At 44.1% G+C, this 17,561-nt stretch overlaps 1 protein-coding gene across 4 annotated transcripts in view; it reads left to right on the top strand.

Moving 5' to 3' along the window:
- LOC106561719 (golgin subfamily A member 6-like protein 22) overlaps positions 1-17,561 on the top strand; it is a 48,948-nt gene that overhangs the window by 18,717 nt on the left and 12,670 nt on the right. For 3 of the 4 annotated variants that reach the window (XM_045688537.1, XM_045688536.1, XM_045688539.1), the window contains exons 17-23: positions 161-212; positions 3,119-3,192; positions 3,311-3,395; positions 3,546-3,642; positions 3,748-3,830; positions 14,036-14,137; positions 15,779-15,889. In XM_045688537.1, the coding sequence (XP_045544493.1) occupies positions 161-212; positions 3,119-3,192; positions 3,311-3,395; positions 3,546-3,642; positions 3,748-3,830; positions 14,036-14,137; positions 15,779-15,889 (604 nt within the window). The remainder of the gene's footprint in view (positions 1-160; positions 213-3,118; positions 3,193-3,310; positions 3,396-3,545; positions 3,643-3,747; positions 3,831-14,035; positions 14,138-15,778; positions 15,890-17,561) is intronic. The other variant, XM_045688538.1, reaches the window with a different exon arrangement.

Below are 17,561 nucleotides of genomic sequence, written 5' to 3'. Positions count from 1 at the left end.
AGAGAGACACAGAGTGACACACGGACACAGAGATACAGAGAGACGGGGACATGGAAACACAGAGACACAGAGAGACGGGGACATGGAAACACAGAGACAAAGAGAGACGGGGACATGGAAACACAGAGACACAGGAACATTTTCATTTTGTCTTTCCTAGTATACCACCACAGACACGGGATGAACAGGTCTCGCTGGAGGAGCTGGGACAGGTGAGCTACAGATGGTCTCCCTGGAGGAGGTGGATGGGGCCAGGTGAGGGTAGAGCTACAGATGGTCTCCCTGGAGGAGGTGATGGGGCCAGGTGAGGGTAGAGCTACAGATGGTCTCCCTGGAGGAGGTGATGGGACCAGGTGAGGGTAGAGCTACAGATGGTCTCCCTGGAGGAGGTGATGGGTCCAGGTGAGGGTAGAGCTACAGATGGTCTCCCTGGAGGAGGTGGATGGGGCCAGGTGAGGGTAGAGCTGCAGATGGTCTCCCTGGAGGAGGTGATGGGGCCAGGTGAGGGTAGAGCTACAGATGGTCTCCCTGGAAGGAGGTGATGGGGGCCAGGTGAGGGTAGAGCTACAGATGGTCTCCCTGGAGGAGGTGGATGGGGCCAGGTGAGGGTAGAGCTACAGATGGTCTCCCTGGAGGAGGTGGATGGGGCCAGGTGAGGGTAGAGCTACAGATGGTCTCCCTGGAGGAGGTGGATGGGGCCAGGTGAGGGTAGAGCTACAGATGGTCTCCCTGGAGGAGGTGATGGGGCCAGGTGAGGGTAGAGCTACAGATGGTCTCCCTGGAGGAGGTGATGGGGCCAGGTGAGGCTACAGATGGTCTCCCTGGAGGAGGTGGATGGGTCCAGGTGAGGGTAGAGCTACAGATGGTCTCCCTGGAGGAGGTGGATGGGGCCAGGTGAGGGTAGAGCTGCAGATGGTCTCCCTGGAGGAGGTGATGGGGCCAGGTGAGGGTAGAGCTACAGATGGTCTCCCTGGAAGGAGGTGATGGGGGCCAGGTGAGGGTAGAGCTACAGATGGTCTCCCTGGAGGAGGTGGATGGGGCCAGGTGAGGGTGAGCTACAGATGGTCTCCCTGGAGGAGGTGGATGGGGCCAGGTGAGGGTAGAGCTACAGATGGTCTCCCTGGAGGAGGTGGATGGGGCCAGGTGAGGTAGAGCTACAGATGGTCTCCCTGGAGGAGGTGATGGGGCCAGGTGAGGGTAGAGCTACAGATGGTCTCCTTGGAGGAGGTGATGGGGCCAGGTGAGCTACAGATGGTCTCCCTGGAGGAGGTGGATGGGGCCAGGTGAGGGTAGAGCTACAGATGGTCTCCCTGGAGGAGGTGATGGGGCCAGGTGAGTAGAGCTACAGATGGTCTCCCTGGAGGAGGTGATGGGGCCAGGTGAGGTGAGCTACAGATGGTCTCCCTGGAGGAGGTGATGGGGCCAGGTGAGGGTAGAGCTACAGATGGTCTCCCTGGAGGAGGTGATGGGGCCAGGTGAGCTACAGATGGTCTCCCTGGAGGAGGTGATGGGGCCAGGTGAGGGTAGAGCTACAGATGGTCTCCCTGGAGGAGGTGATGGGACCAGGTGAGCTACAGATGGTCTCCCTGGAGGAGGTGATGGGGCCAGGTGAGGGTAGAGCTACAGATGGTCTCCCTGGAGGAGGTGATGGGGCCAGGTGAGGGTAGAGCTACAGATGGTCTCCCTGGAGGAGGTGATGGGGCCAGGTGAGCTACAGATGGTCTCCCTGGAGGAGGTGATGGGGCCAGGTGAGGGTAGAGCCACAGATGGTCTCCCTGGAGGAGGTGATGGGACCAGGTGAGCTACAGATGGTCTCCCTGGAGGAGGTGATGGGGCCAGGTGAGGGTAGAGCTACAGATGGTCTCCCTGGAGGAGGTGATGGGGCCAGGTGAGGGTAGAGCTACAGATGGTCTCCCTGGAGGAGGTGTGGGGCCAGTAGTCTCTGGTCTCCCTGGAGGAGGTGATGGGGCCAGGTGAGGGTAGAGCTACAGATGGTCTCCCTGGAGGAGGTGATGGGGCCAGGTGAGGGTAGAGCTACAGATGGTCTCCCTGGAGGAGGTGATGGGGCCAGGCGAGGGTAGAGTTCTACAGTGCATTCGTTAAGTATTCAGACCCCTTTACTTTTTCCACATTTTTGTTACGTTACTGCCTTATTCTAAAATTGATTAAATAACATATTTTCCTCAGCAATCTACACACAATACCCCATAATGACAAAGCAAAAACAGGTTTTTAGACATTTTTAACAAATAAAAAACAGAAATACCTTATTTACATTAGTATTCAGATGCCTTTGCTATGAGACTGAAAATTGAGCTCAGGTGCATCCTGTTTCTATTGTTCATCCTTGAGATGTTTCTACAACTTGATTGTAGTCCACCTGTGGTAAATTCAATTTATTGGACATGATTTGGAAAGGCACACATCTGCGAATGTTCACCTTCCAACAAGACAACGACCCTAAGTACATAGACAAGACAACGCAAGAGTGGCTTCGGGACAAGTCTCTGAATGTCCTTGAGTGGCCCAGCCAGAGCCTCTCTGGAGACCTGAAAATAGCTGTACAGCGACGCTCCCCATCCAACCTGACAGAGCTTGAGAGGATCTGCAGAGAAGAATGGGAGAAACTCCCCAAATAGTGGTGTGCCAAGCTTGTAGCGTCATACCCAAGAAGACTCGTCGCTGTAATTCAACAAAGTACTGAGTAAAGGGTATGAGTACTTATGTAAATGTAATATTTAATTTTTTCATATTTAATAAATTAGCAACAAGTTCTGAAAAACCTTGTTTTTGCTTTGTCATTATGGGGTATTGTGTGTAGATTGAGGGGGGAAAAACAAATCCATTTTAGAATAAGGTTGTAACGTAACAAAGTGTGGAAGAAGTCAAGGGGTCTGAATACTTTCCGAAGGCACTGTAGATGGTGTCTCTGGAGGAGGTGGACGTGGCCCAGATGAGGGGCAGCTTTACATAAAGGTGTGGGACATGCTGAGGGACAGAGACACTGAACTGAACAGTCAGCCAGGGGACAGGTGGGGTAGTCAGTTAATCAATCAATTAAACAATCAGTCAATTTGTTCATGTGTTTCCCTCTTCTGCACGTCCTGACTGTCATGAGGTGTCACAGCTAAATAGTGAACTTCAGAGGCTGGAGCTGGAAGTGGCAGAGCGAGAGCAGCAGCTGAGGGAGAAGTATGTGAGCCTTACCTGTAACATGTACATTTCAATATTAACAGTATCTCTCACAGCTAATCCAAAGATGACCCATGACGAGAGAATGTTGTCTGACGTATCATTGTCCCGTTTACAGGGAACATGCTCTGAGGAGTCTGGAGAGACTGAGAGATGCCGAGAAGACAGAGGCACAAATCAAGGTTTCTACACTGGAGTTGAAGGTATTGGAGGGCTCTTATCACTTTTCAAAGGTATTACTGTATATCTTTGACGTTTTGTCCATTATGAAAGATACCTCCCACTTTCTCTCTCTCTTTTGCTTTTTTCTATCTCTCTTTCTCCTCCTCCCGCTCTCTCTCTCATTGCCACAGTTGATTAACCTAAAGGAGCAGGCCGGTGGAGAAGGTCAATGTAATGGAGGTCAAGAAAAAATGCAGCACACTGACTCATTGAGGTCTCAGCTAGAGGGTAGGTGTTTCTATGGAAAAAGCAGGAGAAGCCACTGGAATCATTGCACTTTTAGCGTTGAACTTCCAAACACGCTCTCTCTCACACACTTTGTCTTGCTCACAGAGAGCAGGAGGAGAGCCAATCAGCTGCAACAGGAGAGAGACCAGGCAGTTCAGAGGCTACAGACTCTACGCCAGCTACATCAGGTAGACTATACACATAGACAGTGTTCCATCAGCTAGACTGTACACATAGACAGTGTTCCATCAGGTAAACTATACACATAGACAGTGTTCCATCAGGTAGACTACACACCTAGACAGTGTTCCATCAGGTAGACTATACACATAGACAGTGTTCCATCAGGTAGACTATACACATAGACAGTGTTCCATCAGGTAGACTACACACCTAGACAGTGTTCCATCAGGTAGACTATACACATAGACAGTGTTCCATCAGCAGGACTATACACATAGACAGTGTTCCATCAGGTAGACTATACACATAGACAGTGTTCCATCAGGTAGACTACACACATAGACAGTGTTCCATCAGGTAGACTATACACATAGACAGTGTTCCATCAGGTAGACTATACACATAGACAGTGTTCCATCAGGTAGACTATACACATAGACAGTGTTCCATCAGGTAGACTATACATATAGACAGTGTTCCATCAGATAGACTATACACATAGACAGTGTTCCATCAGGTAGACTATACACATAGACAGTGTTCCATCAGGTAGACTATACACATAGACAGTGTTCCATCAGGTAGACTATACATGTAGATGGTGTTCCATCAGGTAGACTATACACATAGACAGTGTTCCATCAGGTAGACTATACACATAGACAGTGTTCCATCAGGTAGACTATACATATAGACAGTGTTCCATCAGGTAGACTATACACATAGACAGTGTTCCATCAGGTAGACTACACACATAGACAGTGTTCCATCAGGTAGACTACACACATAGACAGTGTTCCATCTGGTAGACTATACACATAGACAGTGTTCCATCAGGTAGACTATACACATAGACAGTGTTCCATCAGGTAGACTACACACATAGACAGTGTTCCATCAGGTAGACTATACATGTAGACGGTGTTCCATCAGGTAGACTATACACATAGACAGTGTTCCATCAGGTAGACTACACACATAGACAGTGTTCCATCAGGTAGACTACACACATAGACAGTGTTCCATCAGGTAGACTATACACATAGACAGTGTTCCATTAGGTAGACTATACACATAGACAGTGTTCCATCAGGTAGACTATACACATAGACAGTGTTCCATCAGAAGACTATACACATAGACAGTGTTCCATCAGGTAGACTACACACATAGACAGTGTTCCATCAGGTAGACTACACACATAGACAGTGTTCCATCAGGTAGACTATACACATAGACAGTGTTCCATCAGAAGACTACACACATAAAGTGTTCCATCAGATAGACTACACACATAGACAGTGTTCCATCAGAAGACTACACACATAGACAGTGTTCCATCAGGTAGACTACACACATAGACAGTGTTCAATCAGGTAGACTATACACATAGACAGTGTTCCATCAGAAGACTACACACATAGACAGTGTTCCATCAGAAGACTACACACATAGACAGTGTTCCATCAGGTAGACTATACACATAGACAGTGTTCCATCAGGTAGACTACACACCTAGACAGTGTTCCATCAGGTAGACTATACACATAGACAGTGTTCCATCAGGTAGACTATACACATAGACAGTGTTCCATCAGGTAGACTACACACATAGACAGTGTTCCATCAGGTAGACTACACACATAGACAGTGTTCCATCAGGTAGACTACACACATAGACAGTGTTCCATCAGGTAGACTATACACATAGACAGTGTTCCATCAGCTAGACTATACACATAGACAGTGTTCCATCAGCAGGACTATACACATAGACAGTGTTCCATTAGGTAGACTATACACATAGACAGTGTTCCATCAGGTAGACTATACACATAGACAGTGTTCCATCAGGTAGACTATACACATAGACAGTGTTCCATCAGGTAGACTATACACATAGACAGTGTTCCATCAGGTAGACTATACATATAGACAGTGTTCCATCAGATAGACTATACACATAGACAGTGTTCCATCAGGTAGACTATACACATAGACAGTGTTCCATCAGGTAGACTATACACATAGACAGTGTTCCATCAGGTAGACTATACATGTAGATGGTGTTCCATCAGGTAGACTATACATGTAGACGGTGTTCCATCAGGTAGACTATACACATAGACAGTGTTCCATCAGGTAGACTATACACATAGACAGTGTTCCATCAGGTAGACTATACACATAGACAGTGTTCCATCAGGTAGACTATACACATAGACAGTGTTCCATCAGGTAGACTACACACATAGACAGTGTTCCATCAGGTAGACTACACACATAGACAGTGTTCCATCTGGTAGACTATACACATAGACAGTGTTCCATCAGGTAGACTATACACATAGACAGTGTTCCATCAGGTAGACTACACACATAGACAGTGTTCCATCAGGTAGACTATACATGTAGACGGTGTTCCATCAGGTAGACTATACACATAGACAGTGTTCCATCAGGTAGACTACACACATAGACAGTGTTCCATCAGGTAGACTACACACATAGACAGTGTTCCATCAGGTAGACTATACACATAGACAGTGTTCCATTAGGTAGACTATACACATAGACAGTGTTCCATCAGATAGACTACACACATAGACAGTGTTCCATCAGAAGACTACACACATAGACAGTGTTCCATCAGAAGACTACACACATAGACAGTGTTCCATCAGAAGACTATACACATAGACAGTGTTCCATCAGGTAGACTACACACATAGACAGTGTTCCATCAGGTAGACTACACACATAGACAGTGTTCCATCAGGTAGACTATACACATAGACAGTGTTCCATCAGAAGACTACACACATAAAGTGTTCCATCAGATAGACTACACACATAGACAGTGTTCCATCAGAAGACTACACACATAGACAGTGTTCCATCAGGTAGACTACACACATAGACAGTGTTCCATCAGGTAGACTATACACATAGACAGTGTTCCATCAGAAGACTACACACATAGACAGTGTTCCATCAGAAGACTACACACATAGACAGTGTTCCATCAGAAGACTATACACATAGACAGTGTTCCATCAGGTAGACTACACACATAGACAGTGTTCCATCAGGTAGACTACACACATAGACAGTGTTCCATCAGGTAGACTATACACATAGACAGTGTTCCATCAGAAGACTACACACATAAAGTGTTCCATCAGATAGACTACACACATAGACAGTGTTCCATCAGAAGACTACACACATAGACAGTGTTCCATCAGATAGACTACACACATAGACAGTGTTCCATCAGAAGACTACACACATAGACAGTGTTCCATCAGGTAGACTACACACATAGACAGTGTTCCATCAGGTAGACTATACACATAGACAGTGTTCCATCAGGTAGACTACACACATAGACAGTGTTCCATCAGGTAGACTGTACACATAGACAGTGTTCCATCAGGTAGACTATACACAGAGACAGTGTTCCATCAGGTAGACTATACACATAGACAGTGTTCCATCAGGTAGACTACACACATAGACAGTGTTCCATCAGGTAGACTATACATGTAGACGGTGTTCCATCAGGTAGACTATACACATAGACAGTGTTCCATCAGGTAGACTACACACATAGACAGTGTTCCATCAGGTAGACTACACACATAGACAGTGTTCCATCAGGTAGACTACACACATAGACAGTGTTCCATCAGGTAGACTATACACATAGACAGTGTTCCATCAGAAGACTACACACATAAAGTGTTCCATCAGATAGACTACACACATAGACAGTGTTCCATCAGAAGACTACACACATAGACAGTGTTCCATCAGGTAGACTACACACATAGACAGTGTTCCATCAGGTAGACTATACACATAGACAGTGTTCCATCAGAAGACTACACACATAGACAGTGTTCCATCAGAAGACTACACACATAGACAGTGTTCCATCAGAAGACTATACACATAGACAGTGTTCCATCAGGTAGACTACACACATAGACAGTGTTCCATCAGGTAGACTACACACATAGACAGTGTTCCATCAGGTAGACTATACACATAGACAGTGTTCCATCAGAAGACTACACACATAAAGTGTTCCATCAGATAGACTACACACATAGACAGTGTTCCATCAGAAGACTACACACATAGACAGTGTTCCATCAGGTAGACTACACACATAGACAGTGTTCCATCAGGTAGACTACACACATAGACAGTGTTCCATCAGGTAGACTATACACATAGACAGTGTTCCATCAGAAGACTACACACATAAAGTGTTCCATCAGATAGACTACACACATAGACAGTGTTCCATCAGAAGACTACACACATAGACAGTGTTCCATCAGGTAGACTATACATGTAGACGGTGTTCCATCAGGTAGACTATACACATAGACAGTGTTCCATCAGGTAGACTACACACATAGACAGTGTTCCATCAGGTAGACTACACACATAGACAGTGTTCCATCAGGTAGACTATACACATAGACAGTGTTCCATTAGGTAGACTATACACATAGACAGTGTTCCATCAGATAGACTACACACATAGACAGTGTTCCATCAGAAGACTACACACATAGACAGTGTTCCATCAGAAGACTACACACATAGACAGTGTTCCATCAGAAGACTATACACATAGACAGTGTTCCATCAGGTAGACTACACACATAGACAGTGTTCCATCAGGTAGACTACACACATAGACAGTGTTCCATCAGGTAGACTATACACATAGACAGTGTTCCATCAGAAGACTACACACATAAAGTGTTCCATCAGATAGACTACACACATAGACAGTGTTCCATCAGAAGACTACACACATAGACAGTGTTCCATCAGATAGACTACACACATAGACAGTGTTCCATCAGGTAGACTATACACATAGACAGTGTTCCATCAGAAGACTACACACATAGACAGTGTTCCATCAGAAGACTACACACATAGACAGTGTTCCATCAGAAGACTATACACATAGACAGTGTTCCATCAGGTAGACTACACACATAGACAGTGTTCCATCAGGTAGACTACACACATAGACAGTGTTCCATCAGGTAGACTATACACATAGACAGTGTTCCATCAGAAGACTACACACATAAAGTGTTCCATCAGATAGACTACACACATAGACAGTGTTCCATCAGAAGACTACACACATAGACAGTGTTCCATCAGATAGACTACACACATAGACAGTGTTCCATCAGAAGACTACACACATAGACAGTGTTCCATCAGGTAGACTACACACATAGACAGTGTTCCATCAGGTAGACTATACACATAGACAGTGTTCCATCAGGTAGACTACACACATAGACAGTGTTCCATCAGGTAGACTGTACACATAGACAGTTTCCATCAGGTAGACTATACACAGAGACAGTGTTCCATCAGGTAGACTACACACATAGACAGTGTTCCATCAGGTAGACTACACACATAGACAGTGTTCCATCAGGTAGACTATACACATAGACAGTGTTCCATCAGCTAGACTATACACATAGACAGTGTTCCATCAGCAGGACTATACACATAGACAGTGTTCCATTAGGTAGACTATACACATAGACAGTGTTCCATCAGGTAGACTATACACATAGACAGTGTTCCATCAGGTAGACTATACACATAGACAGTGTTCCATCAGGTAGACTATACACATAGACAGTGTTCCATCAGGTAGACTATACATATAGACAGTGTTCCATCAGATAGACTATACACATAGACAGTGTTCCATCAGGTAGACTATACACATAGACAGTGTTCCATCAGGTAGACTATACACATAGACAGTGTTCCATCAGGTAGACTATACATGTAGATGGTGTTCCATCAGGTAGACTATACATGTAGACGGTGTTCCATCAGGTAGACTATACACATAGACAGTGTTCCATCAGGTAGACTATACACATAGACAGTGTTCCATCAGGTAGACTATACACATAGACAGTGTTCCATCAGGTAGACTATACACATAGACAGTGTTCCATCAGGTAGACTACACACATAGACAGTGTTCCATCAGGTAGACTACACACATAGACAGTGTTCCATCTGGTAGACTATACACATAGACAGTGTTCCATCAGGTAGACTATACACATAGACAGTGTTCCATCAGGTAGACTACACACATAGACAGTGTTCCATCAGGTAGACTATACATGTAGACGGTGTTCCATCAGGTAGACTATACACATAGACAGTGTTCCATCAGGTAGACTACACACATAGACAGTGTTCCATCAGGTAGACTACACACATAGACAGTGTTCCATCAGGTAGACTATACACATAGACAGTGTTCCATTAGGTAGACTATACACATAGACAGTGTTCCATCAGATAGACTACACACATAGACAGTGTTCCATCAGAAGACTACACACATAGACAGTGTTCCATCAGAAGACTACACACATAGACAGTGTTCCATCAGAAGACTATACACATAGACAGTGTTCCATCAGGTAGACTACACACATAGACAGTGTTCCATCAGGTAGACTACACACATAGACAGTGTTCCATCAGGTAGACTATACACATAGACAGTGTTCCATCAGAAGACTACACACATAAAGTGTTCCATCAGATAGACTACACACATAGACAGTGTTCCATCAGAAGACTACACACATAGACAGTGTTCCATCAGGTAGACTACACACATAGACAGTGTTCCATCAGGTAGACTATACACATAGACAGTGTTCCATCAGAAGACTACACACATAGACAGTGTTCCATCAGAAGACTACACACATAGACAGTGTTCCATCAGAAGACTATACACATAGACAGTGTTCCATCAGGTAGACTACACACATAGACAGTGTTCCATCAGGTAGACTACACACATAGACAGTGTTCCATCAGGTAGACTATACACATAGACAGTGTTCCATCAGAAGACTACACACATAAAGTGTTCCATCAGATAGACTACACACATAGACAGTGTTCCATCAGAAGACTACACACATAGACAGTGTTCCATCAGATAGACTACACACATAGACAGTGTTCCATCAGAAGACTACACACATAGACAGTGTTCCATCAGGTAGACTACACACATAGACAGTGTTCCATCAGGTAGACTATACACATAGACAGTGTTCCATCAGGTAGACTACACACATAGACAGTGTTCCATCAGAAGACTACACACATAGACAGTGTTCCATCAGGTAGACTATACACAGAGACAGTGTTCCATCAGGTAGACTATACACATAGACAGTGTTCCATCAGGTAGACTACACACATAGACAGTGTTCCATCAGGTAGACTATACATGTAGACGGTGTTCCATCAGGTAGACTATACACATAGACAGTGTTCCATCAGGTAGACTACACACATAGACAGTGTTCCATCAGGTAGACTACACACATAGACAGTGTTCCATCAGGTAGACTATACACATAGACAGTGTTCCATTAGGTAGACTATACACATAGACAGTGTTCCATCAGATAGACTACACACATAGACAGTGTTCCATCAGAAGACTACACACATAGACAGTGTTCCATCAGAAGACTACACACATAGACAGTGTTCCATCAGAAGACTATACACATAGACAGTGTTCCATCAGGTAGACTACACACATAGACAGTGTTCCATCAGGTAGACTACACACATAGACAGTGTTCCATCAGGTAGACTATACACATAGACAGTGTTCCATCAGAAGACTACACACATAAAGTGTTCCATCAGATAGACTACACACATAGACAGTGTTCCATCAGAAGACTACACACATAGACAGTGTTCCATCAGGTAGACTACACACATAGACAGTGTTCCATCAGGTAGACTATACACATAGACAGTGTTCCATCAGAAGACTACACACATAGACAGTGTTCCATCAGAAGACTACACACATAGACAGTGTTCCATCAGGAGACTATACACATAGACAGTGTTCCATCAGGTAGACTACACACATAGACAGTGTTCCATCAGGTAGACTACACACATAGACAGTGTTCCATCAGGTAGACTATACACATAGACAGTGTTCCATCAGGAGACTACACACATAACAGTGTTCCATCAGATAGACTACACACATAGACAGTGTTCCATCAGAAGACTACACACATAGACAGTGTTCCATCAGGTAGACTACACACATAGACAGTGTTCCATCAGGTAGACTACACACATAGACAGTGTTCCATCAGGTAGACTATACACATAGACAGTGTTCCATCAGAAGACTACACACATAAAGTGTTCCATCAGGTAGACTACACACATAGACAGTGTTCCATCAGGAGACTACACACATAGACAGTGTTCCATCAGGTAGACTATACATGTAGACGGTGTTCCATCAGGTAGACTATACACATAGACGGTGTTCCATCAGGTAGACTACACACATAGACAGTGTTCCATCAGGTAGACTACACACATAGACAGTGTTCCATCAGGTAGACTATACACATAGACAGTGTTCCATCAGGTAGACTATACACATAGACAGTGTTCCATCAGGTAGACTACACACATAGACAGTGTTCCATCAGGAGACTACACACATAGACAGTGTTCCATCTGGAGACTACACACATAGACAGTGTTCCATCAGGAGACTATACACATAGACAGTGTTCCATCAGGTAGACTACACACATAGACAGTGTTCCATCAGGTAGACTACACACATAGACGGTGTTCCATCAGGTAGACTATACACATAGACAGTGTTCCATCAGGAGACTACACACATAAAGTGTTCCATCAGGTAGACTACACACATAGACAGTGTTCCATCAGGAGACTACACACATAGACAGTGTTCCATCAGGTAGACTACACACATAGACAGTGTTCCATCAGGTAGACTATACACATAGACAGTGTTCCATCAGAAGACTACACACATAGACAGTGTTCCATCAGAAGACTACACACATAGACAGTGTTCCATCAGAAGACTATACACATAGACAGTGTTCCATCAGGTAGACTACACACATAGACAGTGTTCCATCAGGTAGACTACACACATAGACAGTGTTCCATCAGGTAGACTATACACATAGACAGTGTTCCATCAGAAGACTACACACATAAAGTGTTCCATCAGATAGACTACACACATAGACAGTGTTCCATCAGAAGACTACACACATAGACAGTGTTCCATCAGATAGACTACACACATAGACAGTGTTCCATCAGAAGACTACACACATAGACAGTGTTCCATCAGGTAGACTACACACATAGACAGTGTTCCATCAGGTAGACTATACACATAGACAGTGTTCCATCAGGTAGACTACACACATAGACAGTGTTCCATCAGGTAGACTGTACACATAGACAGTTTCCATCAGGTAGACTATACACAGAGACAGTGTTCCATCAGGTAGACTACACACATAGACAGTGTTCCATCAGGTAGACTATACACATAGACAGTGTTCCATCAGGTAGACTATACACAGCAGTGTTCCATCAGGTAGACTACACATATAGACAGTGTTCCATCAGGTAGACTACACATATAGACAGTGTTCCATCAGGTAGACTACACACATAGACAGTGTTCCATCAGGAAACTATGCACATAGACAGTGTTCCATCAGGTAAACTATGCACGTAGACAGTGTTCCATCAGGTAGACTATACACATAGACAGTGTTCCATCAGGTAGACTATACACATAGACAGTGTTCCATCAGGTAGACTATACACATAGACAGTGTTCCATCAGGTAGACTATACACATAGACAGTGTTCCATCAGGTAGACCATACATATAGACAGTGTTCCATCAGGTAGACTATACACATAGACAGTGTTCCATCAGGTAGACTATACACATAGACAGTGTTCCATCAGGTAGACTATACACATAGACAGTGTTCCATCAGGTAGACTACACACCTAGACAGTGTTCCATCAGGTAGACTATACACATAGACAGTGTTCCATCAGGTAGACTACACACATAGACAGTGTTCCAGACTCTAGTACTAGAAACCTTTAGCTTGGTCCCAGATTGTTTTTTGCGGCATGCCAAATGCCAGATATCTGTGACCAGGCAAGGGTAAAACACTATCATGTCTCATTAAAGCTGTAGAGGAAAGAGTCAGTTTATCCAGACAATTTGAGTAATGCCTTTCCTTATCTACAGGCTACAGAACAGAAAGCAGCTGCTGGCAGCAAGAAAGAGAAAACGGTTTGTGTGGATAACATAGTGAACCAGGATCAACAGAGAAGACTGGTGACAGAACAGGTACAGTAGACTGTTAGAACAGGTACAGTAGACTGTTAGAACAGGTACAGTCGACTGTTAGAACAGGTACAGTAGACTGTTAGAACAGAACAGGTACAGTAGACTGTTAGAACAGGTACAGGTACAGTAGACTGTTAGAACAGAACAGGTACAGTAGACTGTTAGAACAGGTACAGTAGACTGTTAGAACAGAACAGGTACAGTAGACTGTTAGAACAGGTACAGTAGACTGTTAGAACAGGTACAGTTGACTGTTAGAACAGGTACAGTAGACTGTTAGAACAGGTACAGTAGACTGTTAGAACAGGTACAGTAGACTGTTAGAACAGAACAGGTACAGTAGACTGTTAGAACAGGTACAGTAGACTGTTAGAACAGAACAGGTACAGTAGACTGTTAGAACAGGTACAGTAGACTGTTAGAACAGAACAGGTACAGTAGACTGTTAGAACAGAACAGGTACAGTAGACTGTTAGAACAGGTACAGTAGACTGTTAGAACAGGTACAGTAGACTGTTAGAACAGAACAGGTACAGTAGACTGTTAGAACAGAACAGGTACAGTAGACTGTTAGAACAGAACAGGTACAGTAGACTGTTAGAACAGGTACAGTAGACTGTTAGAACAGGTACAGTAGACTGTTAGAACAGAACAGGTACAGTAGACTGTTAGAACAGAACAGGTACAGTAGACTGTTAGAACAGGTACAGTAGACTGTTAGAACAGAACAGGTACAGTAGACTGTTAGAACAGAACAGGTACAGTAGACTGTTAGAACAGGTACAGTAGACTGTTAGAACAGGTACAGTAGACTGTTAGAACAGGTACAGTAGACTGTTAGAAAAGCACAGGTACAGTAGACTGTTAGAACAGGTACAGTAGACTGTTAGAACAGAACAGGTACAGTAGACTGTTAGAACAGAACAGGTACAGTAGACTGTTAGAACAGGTACAGTAGACTGTTAGAACAGAACAGGTACAGTAGACTGTTAGAACAGGTACAGTAGACTGTTAGAACAGAACAGGTACAGTAGACTGTTAGAACAGAACAGGTACAGTAGACTGTTAGAACAGGTACAGTAGACTGTTAGAACAGAACAGGTACAGTAGACTGTTAGAACAGGTACAGTAGACTGTTAGAACAGGTACAGTAGACTGTTAGAAAAGCACAGGTACAGTAGACTGTTAGAACAGAACAGGTACAGTAGACTGTTAGAACAGGTACAGTAGACTGTTAGAACAGAACAGGTACAGTAGACTGTTAGAACAGGTACAGTAGACTGTTAGAACAGAACAGGTACAGTAGACTGTTAGAACAGAACAGGTACAGTAGACTGTTAGAACAGGTACAGTAGACTGTTAGAACAGAACAGGTACAGTAGACTGTTAGAACAGGTACAGTAGACTGTTAGAACAGAACAGGTACAGTAGACTGTTAGAACAGAACAGGTACAGTAGACTGTTAGAACAGGTACAGTAGACTGTTAGAACAGAACAGGTACAGTAGACTGTTAGAACAGGTACAGTAGACTCTTAGAAAAGCACAGGTACAGTAGACTGTTAGAACAGAACAGGTATACTTATAGAAACTCCTCTCTTTGGTGTATTATTTGATATTTACATTATTATTTGGATGACCAGCTGAAGAGTCTATTTAAGGAGCGTGAGCAGTTGGGTCAGGTCTATGGCAGATCAGCAGGAGGAGGAGGAGGAGGTCTGCAAGACTGGGCACCGAAGTCGAAGGTCATCAAGGTAAGCTCAGATGTGTTTCTTGTAAGTGAGAGTGGAGAGGGGTTGAGCCAATATGAAAGCTGGGAAGGATCAGAACAGATACTGAAGTTCAGTTGAGGCCATTAACAGTAGTGTATATGTAGTAGGTTTTTGTAATAGGTATACAGTCGTGGCCAAAAGTTTTGAGAATGACACAAATATTAATTTTCACAAAGTTTGCTGCTTCAGTGTCTTTAGATATTTTGTCAGATGTTACTATGGAATACTTGTCACGCTCTGACCTAGGAGAGCTGTGTTGTTCTGTTTAATTAGGTCAGGGTGTGATAGATGGGTGGGCATTCTATGTTTTTGTTTTCTATGTTTTGGCCAGGTATGGTTTCCAATCAGAGGCAGCTGTCTATCGTTGTCTCTGATTGGAAGCCAAACTTAGGCAGCCTGTTTTTCCTGTGTTGGTGTGGGTAGTTGTTTTCCGTTTTGTAAGTACCTGACGGAACTGTTGGCTGTTGTTTTCTGTTTAAGTGTCATCATTCAAGTATTATGAGCACTCTACACGCTGTGCCTTGGTCCCCTTTATACGACCCTCGTTACAATACTGAAGTATAATTACAAGCATTTCATGTGTCAAAGGCTTTTATTGACAATTACATGAAGTTGATGCAAAGAGTCAATATTTGCAGTGTTGACCCTTCTTTTTCAAGACCTCTGCAATCCGCCCTGGCATGCTGTCAATTAACTTCTGGCCACATCCTGCCCATTCTTGCATAATCAATGCTTGGAGTTTGTCAGAATTTGTGGGGTTTTGTTTGTCCACCCTCCTCTTGAGGATTGACCACAAGTTCTCAATGGGATTAAGGTCTGGGGAGTTTCCTGGCCATGGACCCAAAATGTTGATGTTTTGTTCACCGAGCCACTTAGTTATCACTTTTGCCTTATGGCAAGGTGCTCCATCATGCTGGAAAAGGCATTGTTCGTCACCAAACTGTTCCTGGATGGTTGGGAGAAGTTGCTCTCGGAGGATGTGTTGGTACCATTCTTTATTCATGGCTGTGTTCTTAGGCAAAATTGTGAGTGAGCCCACTCCCTTGGCTGAGAAGCAACCCCACACATGAATGGTCTCAGGATGCTTTACTGTTGGCATGACACAGGACTGATGGTAGCGCTCACCTTGTCTTCTCCGGACAAGCTTTTTTCCGGATGCCCCAAACAATCGGAAAAGGGATTCATCAGAGAAAATGACTTTACCCCAGTCCTCAGCAGTCCAATCCCTGTACCTTTTGCAGAATATCAGTCTGCCCCTGATGTTTTTCCTGGAGAGAAGTGGCTTCTTTGCTGCCCTTCCTGACACCAGGCCATCCTCCAAAAGTCTTCGCCTCACTGTGCGTGCAGATGCACTCACACCTGCCTGCTGCCATTCCTGAGCAAGCTCTGTACTGGTGGTGCCCCGATCCCGCATCTGAATCAACTTTAGGAGACAATGCCAATCAATTTATAACATTTTTGACATGCGTTTTTCTGGATTTTTTGTTGTTATTCTGTCTCTCACTGTTCAAATAAATCTACCATTATAATTATAGACTGATCATTTCTTTGTCAGTGGGCAAATGTACAAAATCAGCAGGGGATCAAATACTTTTTTCCCTCACTGTATATAGATATACAGTTGAAGTCGGAAGTTTACATACACTTAGGTTGG

The sequence above is a fragment of the Salmo salar genome, chromosome ssa10, assembly GCF_905237065.1.
Source record: "Salmo salar chromosome ssa10, Ssal_v3.1, whole genome shotgun sequence".
Lineage (NCBI taxonomy): Eukaryota > Metazoa > Chordata > Actinopteri > Salmoniformes > Salmonidae > Salmo > Salmo salar.
Note: the sequence above shows the minus strand (reverse complement) of the source record. Positions and strands in the feature narration are given on the sequence as shown.